Source organism: Doryrhamphus excisus, linkage group LG14 (assembly GCF_037039965.1).
Source record: "Doryrhamphus excisus strain RoL-2023G ecotype Guam linkage group LG14, RoL_Dexc_Guam_v1.1, whole genome shotgun sequence".
Taxonomy (NCBI): Eukaryota; Metazoa; Chordata; class Actinopteri; order Syngnathiformes; family Syngnathidae; genus Doryrhamphus; species Doryrhamphus excisus.
In genome coordinates this window covers 13,024,540-13,040,881 of record NC_136370.1, presented here as the reverse complement: position 1 = coordinate 13,040,881, position 16,342 = coordinate 13,024,540, and the positions used below count along the sequence as shown (strand labels likewise).

At 40.0% G+C, this 16,342-nt stretch overlaps 2 protein-coding genes and 1 pseudogene across 2 annotated transcripts; all 3 read right to left on the bottom strand.

Annotated features, from left to right (window-relative positions):
• Positions 1 to 994: 994 nt before the first annotated feature.
• On the bottom strand, positions 995 to 8,784 carry LOC131140289 (b(0,+)-type amino acid transporter 1-like). Its single transcript, XM_058090565.2, has 6 exons — positions 8,027 to 8,784; positions 4,169 to 4,302; positions 2,796 to 2,925; positions 2,595 to 2,719; positions 1,791 to 1,878; positions 995 to 1,225 (listed from the first exon to the last, which is right to left on the bottom strand). Exons 1-6 carry the CDS (start codon positions 8,717 to 8,719, stop codon positions 995 to 997), a joined length of 1,401 nt encoding a protein of 466 aa, XP_057946548.2. The 5' UTR covers positions 8,720 to 8,784.
• LOC131140290 (b(0,+)-type amino acid transporter 1 pseudogene) lies at positions 5,216 to 6,722 on the bottom strand (annotated as a pseudogene).
• Positions 8,785 to 8,985: 201 nt separating the features above from the next.
• On the bottom strand, positions 8,986 to 15,711 carry utp25 (UTP25 small subunit processor component). Its single transcript, XM_058090562.2, has 12 exons — positions 15,537 to 15,711; positions 15,189 to 15,228; positions 14,764 to 14,944; positions 14,455 to 14,691; positions 13,720 to 13,808; positions 13,200 to 13,610; positions 12,772 to 12,979; positions 12,482 to 12,684; positions 11,819 to 12,001; positions 10,711 to 10,820; positions 10,109 to 10,354; positions 8,986 to 9,577 (listed from the first exon to the last, which is right to left on the bottom strand). Exons 1-12 carry the CDS (start codon positions 15,635 to 15,637, stop codon positions 9,322 to 9,324), a joined length of 2,265 nt encoding a protein of 754 aa, XP_057946545.2. The 5' UTR covers positions 15,638 to 15,711; the 3' UTR covers positions 8,986 to 9,321.
• Positions 15,712 to 16,342: the final 631 nt, after the last annotated feature.

Below are 16,342 nucleotides of genomic sequence, written 5' to 3'. Positions count from 1 at the left end.
ACAAATCACAAAAAGATACATTGAAAATGTCATTGTTAGTACCACTAAAGTCCATCTTTAGAATCAGTTTTATTGGCCATGTGTTATGTGTCATTAGCCACAAATTTGAACCTGGTCAACATGACACTCCAAAGTACAACAATAGTAATAAGTTTAGATATACTTTCATTATGTAATCTTGCTCATAGGGTAACCACCAATACAAAGCAGTACAATGAATGTGTCACACAACACGACATCATTTACAGACATCATACTAGCACAACACCCTTACTGTAGTGTATACTTCCGGCTGCCTGCTGTAGCGGGGTAACCACCAATACAAAGCAGTACAATGAATGTGTCACACAACACGTATTAATAGTGGCCGGTGTTTTGGTAAATGTCAAAATGTACTACATTGCCCAAAAGGCTTAGCGCTACAGCAGGCAGCCGGAAGTATACACTACAGTAAGGGTGTTGTGCTAGTATGATGTCTGTAAAACATGTTTTGGCTGCCGCCATTAGTCACTCCTTCGGCAAATCTTTAAAAAATGTTGTAAACAATTAGTTTTTAACTCTTTGTTGCCTTTTGGCTCGGCACTACTTCACCTTTCCTTCTTTGGCTGGTATTTGATGTTACGCTGGCGCCATCTTGCGGCATAAGTGAACATGACTCAAAGATGATCTGGACGGTAATTCAACTTATCAGACAATATTGTATTTTGTCATCATTACTACGAAACTCAAATTCAGTGTAAAATGTAAAGTAAAAATGTGGATTTTTTTAAATTGATTTAACAGCCACAGAGTAGGAGCCAACAAAACACTTTAAGTGACAGTTGTGAAAGGAACCATTGATATAGCGACTATATGTGACTATATGGGTTAAAACATATCTACCAGTGTGTTTTATCACTTGCAAGTGACAGTCAAAACATGTCAAGGTAAAACACTAACACATTAATATATGTAAAAAAAAAAAACTTGAATATAACAAAACAACATGACTACATTACAGGTTTTTTTCTGTCGGAGCAACCTCTAAAAACAGTTGCAGAAATACCGTTAACCTGCTTAACACGCCTGGGCACAGCTTGTAATGAATGAAAGGTATGTATATGATAACGCCACTGAAGATGAATAAAGTCACATAGAGGTATTCGATCTGAGGATCGTCAATGAGGGGAGCCACCACAAGGAACACTGCTGCAATGAGGACCAGTATGGGCAGAATGATGGGGACCTGAAGGAAGAAAATCATTAAGCTTTTAGCTGCATGTTATTTACTTGAGGAAATGAATTTGTGTAAGCAAATTGATACATAAAGTGGAACCCACTTATTTTGAGTCCCATTGAACTGGCTGAGCGACATCATCATCACTATGGTTTCACTTAAGTTGTGTCGGATTTTGTCATATTTGTGCACTGAAAGGTCTTTCTCAACCGCCATTGCTTGTCCACAACACTGAGCCAACACCACAAGCCCGATTTTCTCAAGGAAATGACCCCATTGGGTATCAAATTTTGTATTGAGAAAAGCGGTGGACCTTGCATGTCAAAGTGGTCCTAAGCAGGCACCTTTTAGTAGTAACACGTAGGCCACCACTTGATGAATTAGTTGACAGGTTGGCAAAGTAAGCGGGTTTCTACTATACCGTACTGAGCAGCTAGAACCTACTTTGTCAAAATAAGCTCAATTTACGATTCTATGAATACCATCACACTTTTTGTTCTCTGCTGTTATTGATGTTTTAAAATGACTTTGGGTTGATATGTACCACTTCTCAGGCAAGGTGTATGACACTGACCTTGTACGGCCTTGGGAGTTCCGGCTTCTTAATCTTGAGATAGATGAGCCCAGACAGTGTGATAGCGTAGAAAAACCAAGCAGTGAAACTTATAAAAGCAAAAAAAAAAAGGATTTAGTTGGGACAAACAAAAAAAGACACATACGACACCTCTTTTAACATTCATTCAGTCATTTTCTACTGCTTATACTCACAAGGGTCGCAGAGGTGCTGGAGCCTATCCCGGCTGTACACCCTGGACTGGTCGCCAGCCAATCACAGGGCACATATAGACAAACAACCATTCACACTCACATTCATACCTATGGACAATTTGGAGTCCCTAATTAACCTAGCATGTTTTTGGAATGTGGGAGGAAGCCGAGTCCCCAGAGAAAACCCACGCATGCACGGGGAGAACATACAAACCCCACACAGAGATGGCTGAGGGTGGAATTGAACTCGGGTCTCCTAGCTGTGAGGCCTGCACGCTAACCACTCGGCGACCGTGCAGCCTAATTTGTATTTGTAATCATTCATTTATTCATTTTCTACCGCTTATCCTCATGAGGGTCGCAGGGGGATGCTGGAGCCTATCCCAGCTGTCTTAGGGCGAGAGGCGGGGGGGGTACACCCTGGACAATTAACCTAGCATGTTTTTGGAATGTGGGAGGAAACCAGAGAACATACAAACTCCACACATAGATGGCTGAGGATGGAATTGAACTCGGGTCTCCTAGCTGTGTGGCCTGTGTGCTAACCACTCATCCGCCATGCAGCCCATCTCTTTTAACAATGACCAGGAAATGCACAGCCTGTGTTCACCTGAAGAAGTTGACAATACTCTGAAAGTCTCCAGGAATGAGCACCAGCAGGGAGATGATGGTGGTGAAAATCAGTGCCGGAGAAGGAGTCAGCCTGTGCACGTGAGCCATAGCTAGAATGTCTGGCTAGAAAAAACACACAGTGGGGATACGCTGATAAATGATACTTACAGCATCTCTCAGGAGACAAACATTCTCTCACCATGTGTCCTTCTCGTGCGGCGACAAAGCACACCCGACCACCACTGAAGAATGTGCCGTTCAATGACCCAAACGCTGACAAAGCTGCAGCTATAGACATGATCCAGCCCCAGGAACCAAAGACTTTGTGCCTGTGGAAAAATAAGCCATCACCACAGATGTTATTATTGCCTTATTAGTTATATTTCTAACATATACTGTATAAGTGGGAATTTCCTCTCCATTCAAATGAATATTGAATAAAATTAATCTAAAGCAGAATTCAACTTGAGAAGATGTTTGGGTTATTCCAATAGACCAGGCTACTCCTTTTGTCCATTCTGGTCGCCAATCGATCCAGCTGCCTTTGCAAAGCCAGTCACGAGTCAAGAAACATGCACATTGAAGCAAATTGTATGTATTTTGTGATTAAATTAAGTATCTTCAAACATAAAAAAAAATGTGTAAATGAACAAAAATGCAAATATAAAGTATTCAAAAGAAATGTTCCAAACCACTGATGTCATATTCTACACTTGTCACTAGAGGTCAGTAATGTTCCTGTAATGTTTGGTGAGCCACGCAAGCGTTTGACTGGCTCACCGGAACAACTGGCTTTTATTGCAGGTTTGAATTATCTCACAACAGGCATATAATCATAATAATAATAATAATAATCATGGCTACTGCTGCGTCCTCAACTCATCTCATCTCCGAACTTCGACGTCACAAGATGTCCTCCACACGTTCGAAACATTTATTGCAACACACACAAGCATGAATCTTATTCATTCATTCATTCTCTACCGCTTATCCTCATCCTCATCTCAGCTGTCTTCGGGCAAGAGGCGGGGTACACCCTGGACTGGTGGCCAGCCAATCACAGGGCACATATAGACAAACAACCATTCACACTCACATTCATACCTATGGACAATTTGGAGTCACCAATTAACCTAGCATGTTTTTGGAATGTGGGAGGAAACCCGAGTACCCGGAGAAAACCCACACATACACGGGGAGAACATGCAAACTCCACACAGAGATGGAGAGTGGAATTGAACTCAGGTCTCCCAACTGTGAGGCCTTCGTGCTAACACCATGCAGCCTAGCATAAATCTTATTTATGTCTTAAATGGTTTATATCTACTATATTGGGTAATATGAGGGTAAAGGTGACTATAGGGGTGTTTTTGCATGTCTAGATGTATCTAATAATGTTCAAACCCACATTTTTGGGTTGACAGGTTTTTCTGCGCTCTAAAATCCGACTTTCCAAAAATTCCCAGTCAGGTCTGGAACCAAATAACCGAGATAATTACTGTATAAACTGTTAAACAAAAAGAAAAGTAAGCAAATCATAGACGTTTTTTGGTGCAGACACGTGCGTCTTACCCCCATGTCACTGCCACCGCACTGGAGGAAATGAGCTCCTTGGGTGTCATTACCGTCAGGTAGCTCACATTCACCAGCAGATACAAGCCGGTCACCAGAGAAATGGCGATCACAACCGCCCTTGGAAGGTTCACCTGGAAGAAATAAAAAAAGAAAAGGCGTGACCATTGCTGTTCTGTATAAACCAAAATGTTTACAGACAGTGAGAAAGAGGTTATTGTGACAGCCTGTGATTGACGGATGATCGGACTAAAAGGAACCTTTTTTCCCTCCAAAGTGGAAAATGGGCCTCCCAAAATGCTGTCTGCTGGGTTGAGTATGTTATTTTATATTCTGCCATTTCTATCAGCTCAGACTTCACAAAAAGCTTCAAAAATTGTACTTTTAAAGAGCACCATTGGGCAATTCTGCAAAGTACTCCGAGTAGTACATTCGTCTGTGTACTCAGGTTTTCTCCCACAATCTAAAATAGAGGCTCCATCTCGCACATGACGCATAAGCAGTATAGAAAATGAATAAATGGAAGAGTATAGAGTATAAATCTTCCAATTGACACGTTACAGGGGTCTACATATCTTCTCAATCTCGAACTCAATTTACTTGGGGGCCACTGGAGCTAGGGTCTGGGTGAGACTGGGCCGCATCAGGTTTTCAAAAAAAAAAAAAAAAAACGCATTTATTAAAAACAAAAAAATTTAAAAACTTTGCTTTGGTTCCAATTTTCTACAAGAAAAGCTCTGATAAAACATTCCACTGTTCTCAAATATCTTACTTTTTTATTTTTCTACACAAAATAAGATGAAAAATAAATGAACAAATCAAGAATAAAGAAAATCAATCAATCAGTAATAAATCAATAAATATAATAATAATAATAAAACGGCAATAAAAACTTAAGAAACCACATATAGTTGGTGGGTAGACAAATTATTTTTTTCAGATTAAAATGAACAAAGCATTATTAGAGCCCTGTAGACATGACAAAACCCGACTATAGTCACATTTATACTCTTTTTATTTACAACATATTGCGCAACTGCAGGGTCTTGAGACACATGCTAACTCACAAACTAGAGAGCTAGCGACCTAAACGGTAGCCTTCAAGTTGTTTCCTTTAAACTTAAATAGCCAAAAACTTACCACTTCCACACGGATAGGGAGGATAACTATTAACAGTTATTTAACCTTTAACATGAACATTATTCAAACGTAATAATTTTTTCTGGGTACATGATACCATACAGCATCCATATCAAACTTGCGTGGGCCGTACTAACATTAAACTTTCATATCAAGGCGGGGGCCTCAAACTAATGTCCTGCGAGCCACATTTGGCCCGCGGGCCGCGTGTTTGAGACATTGCAGTATCCTTACAGATGACAACCCACCTTTGTCACAGAGATAAGACATCAGTAAAACTTTGGCACATTTGACCGCGTGGTCAACAGACAACAAAACAATGGTTGGAACAGGAAGTGAAACTTTTATCTGCCTCACCTGTGGTCTCTTCACCTCCTCAGTGACATAGTTCAAATTGGACCAGCCAGCATAAGACCAGAGTCCTTGATAAAAAGCCATTCCAATAGTGCTGAAGGAGTACTGAGTTTCCTTGAATGAATTCTCAACATTTAAGTTGTCCACAATGACATCACGGCTCTGTGTGAGTGCCACCAGTCCTCCTATTACAATCAGGGTCAATGTCAAGACCTTAGTTACCAGGAAGACTACTTGGATTCTCACAGCAAGCCGCACATTCATGATATTGCCTATGATCACAATCAGAATGGCCACCGCCGCAGTGTACTTCACCACCACCTGTGGAGGATCACATCCACTGTAAAAGGGCGCCATTGCATATTTTGCAACACTGATTGCTACCGCTGCACCGCTGCAAGGCTTGACAATCAGGATGAACGTGATGGCGGCGAAGAACGCAGGAAATGACCCGTAGATACGAAGTATGTAAATGAACTCGCCACCAGATTCGGGAATAAGAGTCCCCAATTCAGCAAAAGACAGCGCTGCAAACATGGCCACAACCCCAGAAAGGGCCCAGATCAACAAACTTGCTCCAGGACTTCCTGTGTAGGCCAACACAAACTGTGGCGACATGAATATGCCAGATCCAATCATGGTCCCCGAGATAAATGCCACTCCTCCAATCAGGCCGATTTCCCTCTTCATTTTCACACCTTCCAACCCTTTGGTGGCCATGGTGCATAAAATAGCTCAGACTAAATTAAGTAGCTGTTCACGCTTCAAAGTAGAGTCAATTTTGAGTCGAGGACAAAAATCAGGGCAGGATGAGCAACAACATCAAGGTACAAAGTGATAAAAGTTAACGCCGCTCAACTTGTAAATGTTTATCCATAATACCGAAAGTCTTATCTGAATGTGACCACACAATGTCTTCCAAAATGCTTACTAAAGCTGGGACAATATAACAAGCTCGTAAAAATAAAAGCTGGGCAGGGCAGTAAAGTAAGGCAATAAAAGCACAAAATAAGAATCTAGTACAAAATACAAAGTTAAGTATAAAAATAGATATTTAACCACATTTTGAGGTTTAAAGTGAATGGAGATTGTTTGGTGGGCAAAAATCACTTTCTTTGTCAAGACACTTCTCTGTAGTAATGCTGGATGGACTTGCATCTGAAATGTTTTAGTTCAAATCCATTTGATATTTTGATTGTTTCAAGCATTTAACATATTTCAGATTTTAGTGTATTCTCAATACGCAAATAGTTCTATAGTAAAATATCAAGTATATTTCACATTGATTTTAGATCATTACATTTGCAGTGTATTAGTGTTAATTGCTTTTAACGTAAAACATGAAATAAATGTATTATATTACTGCATGAAACAACTGAAGCCCAAGTATCGATCCTTTCACACTGATATCAATCAATACTGATACTAACGTTGGTATCGATATTTGGATTGATCGACGTTGATGACACCCTTGATGTTGTAAATGTAAAATGATAGTTATTTTGTCATCACATTTTTCTGTGGGTTCTGAAAGTTCAGCAAAAACATATTATTTTTTTTGTTGAAATCCGTTTGATATTTTAATTGTTTCAAGCATTTGTTTTAACATATTTCAGATTTTAGTGCATTCTCAAAATACGCAAATAGTTCTATAGTAAAATATCAAGTATATTTCACCTTGATTTTAGATCATTACATTTGCAGTGTAATAGTGTCAATTGCTTTTAACATAAAACATGAAATTAATGTTTTTTATTATACTGCATGAAACAACTGAAGCCCAAGTATCAATCCTTTCACATTGATATCGATCAATACTAATACCAACGTTGGTATCGATATTTGGATCGATCGACGTTGATGACGCCCTTGATGTTGTAAATGTAGAATGATAAATGTAGTTATTTTGTCATTATTTTGGGTTCTGTGGGTCGTGAAAGTTCAGCAAATTTTTTTTTTTTTTTACAAGCCTAAAAAAAGTTATGATTTGAAGAGATGTTTTATTAGTCCCCAAGTTAAATTCATATCTAAAAGGCACAACTATTTTATTAGTTAACATGTCAGCTTTTTCTCTTTACCATTTAGCAATTTTGGGGGTTTTAATTTTTTTTCTACAATATGACCAATACAAAAATAGCGACAAATGGCCCCCAAGCTCTGCTTTGGACACCCCTAGAGTACAATTAAACAAGCTCGGCTTCTTCATACTCCTTTTCAGACATGGTGAATTGTGTAAATACAGGACAAACTTCATTATAAGCTTGTATAGTACATGTTCTAAATAAATTAAGCTATTGTAACCATGAAAGCAACTACCACGATGAAAATATCATTATTGGTGTTGATTTTTGTTTTTTTGCTTACCTCTGGACGTTTTAGTTCCTCCGTTACATAGTTGAGATTATTCCAGCCGTCAAATGACCACAGCCCCTGGTAGAAAGCAATTCCAACTGAACTGATGCCAACGTTGGTGTTCTCAAAAGAGTCTGTAAAGTTTTGAGTGTGTCCTTTCCAGAGCATCACCACACCTCCTACTATGATGACTGCCAGTGCCAGGACCTTGGCCACCATAAAAAACACTTGCACAGACATTGAGAATCGAACATTAAGGCAGTTGACTGTAGCCAGTGTTATAATTGCAGCAGCAGCCACACACTTGACTAGCAGCTCTGGAGGCGCACACCCCGAATAGAAGGGGGCTACAACATACTGAGCGAAACTAAGAGCGATGCCGGCAACTCCAGCAGGCCTCGCAAATAAGACTGAGCTGAAGATTAACATGAAGGCGACCACCGGGCCTGACGTTCTCAAGATATAGATGTACTCTCCCCCCGATTCTGTTATGACAGTCCCCAGCTCGGCATAGCAAAAAGAAGCGAGGATGACCAGCAGACCGCAGCAAGCCCACACCACCAGACTGGCTCCCGGGCTGCCGATGGTGGCGAGCACCGTCTGTGGTGACATGAAGATCCCAGAACCGATCATTGTCCCTCCAATGAGGGACACGGCTCCCACCAGGCTCACATCACGTTTCAGGCTGAGCTTCTGAGCCTCCATAATGACGGCTGCTGTAACACAATGTCGGCTGCCTCGCACCTTTGTCTAAACTAGGAAAAAAAAAAATTCTGTGGCCAAGGTCCCGCTAGCAGCAAGCCATGAGTTAATAATTACGTGGGTGGGACAAAAAAAAAAGCTACTTAGCAAAAAGGCATCTGGAGTTTGACGGTATTCAGGCATGCAGTAAGTGCTTTAGTCTCTACTAGGACCACCAAACACAACCCACCGTATCTAAATAAATCCAATCAAACATTTATTTTCATATTCCTGAAACATACTACATCGAGCCAGCTGTTCCACAATATTTATGGATCAACTCCAGTGACTGATATGAAGGTTAAGACTCTTATCAGGATTTACACTGTATGAGCAACCCAATTCTGGCAGCAATCAAACCTGATCCATCCAATCTGCCTAATTTTGTTTTGTTTTAAGAAGACGGTTTTAGTAACCGGGACATCCACAAACAGTCGGAAACTGAATTTGACATTTGCAATTGTCCTGTAATGACCTAAGTGGCCACTGGTCCAGGGTGTGGTCAGTCATCTGGCATTGGTTCCAGCTCACCCATGACCCCTTGAAGAGTCAAACAGTCCTCGTTTTTAATTGGATTTATCTTCTCCTCCGGTAATAAAGAGGTGAACGCTCTTGTTCGAGTGCAGCATCTGTCTGGCTCGCTGTGCCCCCGTGATGGCAGCTAGTTTATGGGCATCAAAGCGGGAGTAGAGTGCTGTGCACGTCCAGCTGGCCTCTTCTGCCTGACCCCCCGCTGCCAGCATGTTACACACCTCGCTGTAGAAGTGGGGGAAGGATGGCAGCCCGTAAAATATCAAGTTCTGAATTCCTTTGATGATGTATCTGAAATTTGAACAGAATGCAACACAGCTGTCAATTAAACCTGACATTTTTTAATATACCTAAATAAATACCATATATTCCAGATTATAAGATACTACTTTTTATAACGCGCTTTGAACCTTGTGGCTTAAACAGAGACGCAAATAACTTATGGCTTAAAATAACTACATTTCCCATGATGCTGAGACTGCAGATTCAGGAAGTAGTGAATTGAACAAGTGACATGTTAATATCAATTTATTTCAGTTATAGTCGAGTCTGGGATGAATGAATGCCGCTAACCAAGGTTCCACTGTATTAATTGTATGTATGTCATTCTATTAGTTAAAGATGGGCCGCACGCTGGCGAGTGGTTAGCTTGTTTGCATATCAATTTTAAAGCTTTGCTTCTTCTTACTTCTTTTCAAACATGGTGAACTGTGCAAGGTAAAAAAAATATATATTTCTCTGTAACTTGTTAAACATGCCTGAAACAAAGAAACCATAACCATATCACAAAAAAAAAATTCTGTGTGTGTAACTGTGACTGACCGCTTATAGAAGTGGAAGCGTTCTGTGAAGAGCATGAACTGTTTATCCCCTTTCAGGAAGAAGTGCCTTGCTCGAGACACCTCTGATTTGCTGGAATACTCGCACACACTCGCAAAGTTCAACTCCTGTTTCTTCATGTAGTTGCGCAGTCGGACGTAGTCGAAGTAAGAGGGGATGTAGATCAGCGTGTGCGACATAATTGAATCCCTGTACTGAGGCAGCACTTCATCTACAAAGTACTGAAACCTGCAAGAGAGTAAGAAATGTGATCATATTTGGAAGCAAGTTAATTTAAAATGTCTCATTTAACTGATTAAATCAATATACAATGTATAAAAAAACAATTAAAACCATCTTGAAACAAAGAAAACAACAAGGAGTTGAAAAGGAACTATACACTGTATATTATGTGAATAAAAAGCACAATAAAAAGCTTTCTTTAGCGTTTCCTGCATTCATATCAAATTTATGAAGCAAGCTATATCAAGACAGTCATTTTCCCGTTTTTTAATGCTCATCCCGAGCAATGTGTGAGAAGCGTGATGACACAATCATCTGTGAGTTAGTGGTAAAACAAACTTCAGCACCATAAATTACATTACCGTGCATCATGGTCCATGAAGCTATCGGAAGACAACATCTGGAACACGTGTGGCAGCTGGACCAGCACCTGGCAGATGGAGCCAGACTTGGGAATGTTCTTAATACAAATCTGAGGAAGAAAAACACAGACCGCATGTAATCACACCTACATGCATGGTTAAGTGGGATAATAAGCAGTCTGCATTGAGGTGTGACAGTATACCGTGAAGGACTATGAACATATGGTTGCACACAAAATTATTCAACCCCTAACTCTATTTGCTGGAAAAAGTTTATAATGAATCAACATTCTAATATTATAGTCTTAGCTTTTTATAGAATTAAAGTTTGCACGTCACATAAAAATTACAATGGGGCCAATGCAATTGTACATATATGTTTCTCTTTTCGGCTTCCCAACTACAATAAAGTATAGTGCAATCTTGTTTTTTGTCACTAATCTGTTCCAAAAAGCCAGACTAAACTGAAACATTTGAAAATCCAATCAAGTTTTCTCATAACAATGTAAATCCAATTAATTCCACTCCAATATTAACAGAAAACCCATTTTTCAGAAAATAATTATAGTTTTACATCCAGAAACAAAGCAAAATCCATACAAATAATGAATAAAATGATACATTTGTAATTAACACCACTTTTACATTTATTATAGACTTGTTAATGAACACGGTGATGAGTAGGAGGCGGCTGGGAGGGGACGAACGAGCCACACAGATGCTGTTTTGCTGTAGTCCAACCCTACGTAAAAATGTAGATGGTTTGAGCTGTATACTTGCTCATTTGGACTTCATTGTGAACTTCAGCAGTTGGTACAATTATCATTATGCACACCGGAATGTGTCTCTACCTATCCTTTGTGCTTTGCAGTATTTAATGTGAACAAAACACTCAGACATACAGTACACGGTGCTCTGACCACCAGACTGAGTCACCATTGCGTGGATGCTTTGTCTGGCCATTTGATTCCATGGACATAGTTTGTTTGTTAGGTATACTACTTGGCTGTACAAAAACAGAGACATACTTCGATCACTGTCATCGAAAACCCTTTGCTACCAAAACCAGGGCATACGTAGTATAGGTAATGAAATGAAGTACTGGTACCTGTCCGCGGTAGTTGGCGCACTGTTTGGTGAGGATGTTACTGATCTGTGGGTCCTGAATGGAACTGAACACGAGTGTTTGTCTGTAATGTCGAGCCCAGTTGTTAAGGTTCCACATTCGAACCCGTGAAAAGTCCACTCCGTGAGAATCCAGCGGCTGCAGGTTCATGTGTTTCATCACATGCTGGTGAGGCAGAAAAAAACAATTATTGATCAAAAACACTGAAATTGAATTAGATGGCTTGACCCAAATGACCATAAGCGACATAGAAAATGGATAGCTATCTAAAACATGATTATTAAGGTGATTAATCATCTGAACCTTCTTACTGAGTGGTGCTGATGGTTCCACAATGTATAGAAGATCCCTGCGATTTGCAGGTGATGCATTCCAACTTAAGACCCCTTTAATTAATTAAAGGTCCAAAACAAACGACGTTTAAGCCCATGATGTGTTGTAAATTTCTGACCGCAATAATACAAAAACATAGTTTGTTTGCGATCTCAAAAAACACCTGCACGACCATAATCAGTCACATAAATACAAATAAATAGGCTGCAATTTGACTTGTGACAGAGTTTACTGTATAATCGGTGAAATTTGAAGTGAACATATATTATAAAATGTAAGACTATTAAATTCAGGAAGAGAGTGTATTCCTACCAAGACGTGTTCCCAGTTCTGCATGAGGAAGACATCAGCCTGGTCTACTACTAGCATCTCGATGGAGGAGAGGAAATCAAAGTCCCGCTTATATTCTCCTTCAGCTCCCAGGACTGTGCGGAGGCCCAGCGGTGACGCGATGATAATGTCTGACAAGTAGAAAGGGGCATAGAGGCGCATGTTGCCCCTGATGATGGAGATGCCTGAAAACACAGCAAGCTCGGCATTAGACAGAAAAGGACAACAATCATATAGGTGGGCAGACCTCAGTCAACTCAGTCCAGTCGCACCTATCCTGAAGTGATCATCTACGTTGCCAGAGAAAATTGCATGGTAATCATCTGGTCTGTGCGGCTTTTTATCCGAATCCTCTCCAAACTCCTCCTTGAACCTCTTCTTGTTGCTGACAACCACCTTCTTGCCTTTGCACTCTAGTAGGTTGATGAAAGTTTGGATGATATGTAGCGCTGCACCTCGAAATGGCACCAGAATTAGGACCTGTGAAACAATATCTTATGTTAAAGTAGCATATTGTTACAAGTACAAGGTAAGTGTAAAGTCTTGATTAAACTGATGTTTTAATGAATTTAAATATTGAAGTGATTCCATTGATTCCAATTCATAGGTTTACCTAAAAAGTGGCCTGTAAGCACAAGTGTTAAATTAAACCTAAATTAAGGCAAGACACAGTATACCTCAGATGTAAACAGTCGTTTACCTTGGGCCGAGTCAAACCTTGGTCTCTTGGTTCATGGTGTAGGTCTCCTCCTTTCGTAGCCTGCTCTTGCTGCTCTCTGAGCTGTGCGTTGTGAGTGAGGACCCGGGAGTTGGCTTTCAGCACGTGGTTGAGAGCGTGGAGGCAGTACGCTCTTCGAACCTGCGGGCCCACCTTCAAAGGGCAGTTCTCTGGGTAGTAAAGGTCTTTATATGTACCCATGATAGCCAAAAGCTCCAACTGGAAAGCGCTGGTTTCCTCGGTTTCCTCCTGGGAATTTACAGTCCGGTTTAGTTTCTTCCAACTGGCTTCCAAGAATTTATGGAAAGCTGGCAGGTCGGTGTCTTTGTGTGAGCTGACGGGACCAAACTTCTCCAAGGGACTGGTGCAAAAAAGTGAGCCAAAAATTGGCCACTACATTCAGTGATGTTAAATATGAAAAGAAAAACACAATGTGTGGTTAAGATGAGAAAATACTTACAGCATACATGTTAGATATTTAAGGGATTATGTTAATTCGTACCGTGATCTGAGTCTTTGTTTTATTGCCTAATGTGATCTTTTGCACATCATCGTCACTGAGCTCCATCCCCAAATGCTGGAAAAACATGTCTGGGAAAAAAGATATACATTTTAGTTGTTAATTTGAGGATAGACATTTTGAAAGTTACAAAAATACACTGCTCACTAAAAAATAAGCAATATTAGATATTGAGAATGAACTTTCAAGATGAAGCTCAAATGCAATACAAGTGAACTTCATGTGATCTTATCTTCGGAATGCACATGTCCAACTGTAAATGTTTCCGTACTTTTGTTGTACAACAATGGGCTTTTATGTTGGTTTTTACGTTCCCTTCTCTTTATATCTCTTTTGCAACTTGATGATGTAACTTTGTGACACCCTAAGTTAAGCAGACACTTCCCACCGAGGACAACCTGTTAGAAGCCTCACAATGGCCAGGTACTGTTGATCATTGACTGTTCAATTACCAATTCTAATTCAACCACGAAACAAAATCAGTCAGGGATCATTTTTGCAGTTCAACTCCTCACTGGAAAACATCTAGTTGTGCAAAAACTAATATAACGCTGAACAGTTAGACAAGGTCAAATTCAGTTCACCTGTAAATAGTGCATTTTATACAGGTTCAATGAGGCTCCATGACTTGTGAGTACTAGTGTAAATTTCACATCAGGTTCAAACACATGACACCACATGTACTACACCAAAAAAAAAAAATCAGGAAATTCTCACCTTTGTCCTGGTCAGCATTCCCGGTGTCTTCTTGTTCTCTTTCACCAATAAAGTTGGTCTCCAGGCAGAATTGAGACTCATACTCCTTGTCAGTGAACTCATCACCTCCTCCCTGCTCCTCTTTCTCACCTTCTAAGACTTGAGGTAGAACTACACCTGAATCTTTTGATTCCTCCTCCTCCTCAGACTCCAAATCCGAATCACCACCATTCTCTTGGTGAACATCATTGCTGTTTTCTGCAATTACCCAAACAATTAATTGGCCATGTCTGTCGTCCTTAAGAAATGTATGTCATGTATAACATTTACCTTCTTTAACAAGCTCCTCTTCTTCTTCATCGTCTTCCTCATCAGTGCTGTCCTCTTCACTTTGTTCACCAGGTTGGCTGAGGGTTGACAGAAGTTTCTGATAAGCGGTTTTCTCCTCTGGTTCATCCTCTCCCGCCTCCAAATGGTCCAGCTCAGCATCAGAGTGTTCCGGGCTTTGTGCCTTGGATTTACAAATATTAGCATGCATGTATAATCAATTAAAAGCACTTGGAGGTGCAGTGATGTCATCTGCACTCCTTATGGCAGGGGTGTCCAAACTTTTCCCACCAAGGATTGTGACCGTCTAATGATACATCTCATTAAATTGGAAGGAATTCCGTTTTTACAATATGCCCAGGGCTAATAAATAATGAGTTTCGGACATTCAACATTCTTCAGTGCACATTGGTAGACGTATCACTCACCTGTTCCACTATTTGTGTCCTTTCGGACCTTTCCCTGACCCTGTGAAGTGAACATAGCAAAAAGTTAAGACAGGCCATAAATAGCCGCTAAAACCCAGACAAACAAAATAAACAGGGTACGTCCTGTTTTGTTATGAACGAAGAAAGCCTTGACACAGTACTCATTGTTCAACTCCAATTCTAATATGCAGTTATTGTGTTATTTTAAACACTTCGCACACATTTAAGTGTCGTGTTGGTCGATAAATATCGAAATTAAGTCTCAAACACAGAATGACAGAATAGAAAACATATCTTATCGGCTACAACAAGCTGTAGACAGCCTTTAGACGTAAATGATAAACTTACGTATCATGCAATGGATGCTCCTCTCCGAATTCTTTTAAATGCTTCTTTTGTTTTTTGGACAGATTATTAAAAAGTTGCTTTTTGTTCCTTCTTTTCCCCATGATGATACAGTGTACCACGTGTGTTTCTAACTCGTTTGATAGTCAGTGCCAATATCGGCACACTGCTGCCATCTACAGGACCGGAGTGGAAATACATGTAAAACATGAGGAAATTACAGTACTGTATGTTTAAGTAGAACCACATGATCCCCACACTTCATAACTCACAATTTGCGTTCTTATCAGATATTTTTTTAACTAAAAACAAACAAATTCTACTGTTTATCTTGGTGTCAGGAAGGCTGGAGGTTATCCCAGCTGACATTGGGCCTGGACTGTTGCCAGTTGATCATAGGAACAAATATTTATACTCAAATCCACATCTGCAATCATTGAGAGAGAACCAATTACTTAGCCGGCTGCGTGAAAGTCCGCCGTGTGGTCCGTTACTCACATAACCGCACTCTGTACATATTTAAAGTTAAGGATTTTTGTTAAATATAATTTAACCTTTATCATTTAATATAGGTTTACGCAAGACCTATATTATAATTTATTTAGATGCAGTTATACTGGATATATAATATAAAAAGTAACTCAATATGCAACATACTACTGTACAATGTTCATTTGACTTGCAGTTGTTTATTTTGTTTAGTTTGCTGTTTGTTTTAATTGTTGTTTTTCTGAATGGAGAAATCCCCATCATAATTGACCAAGATTGCAGGGTCAAAGAAAAGTCATGCAGAGTCCAAACACAAGGTT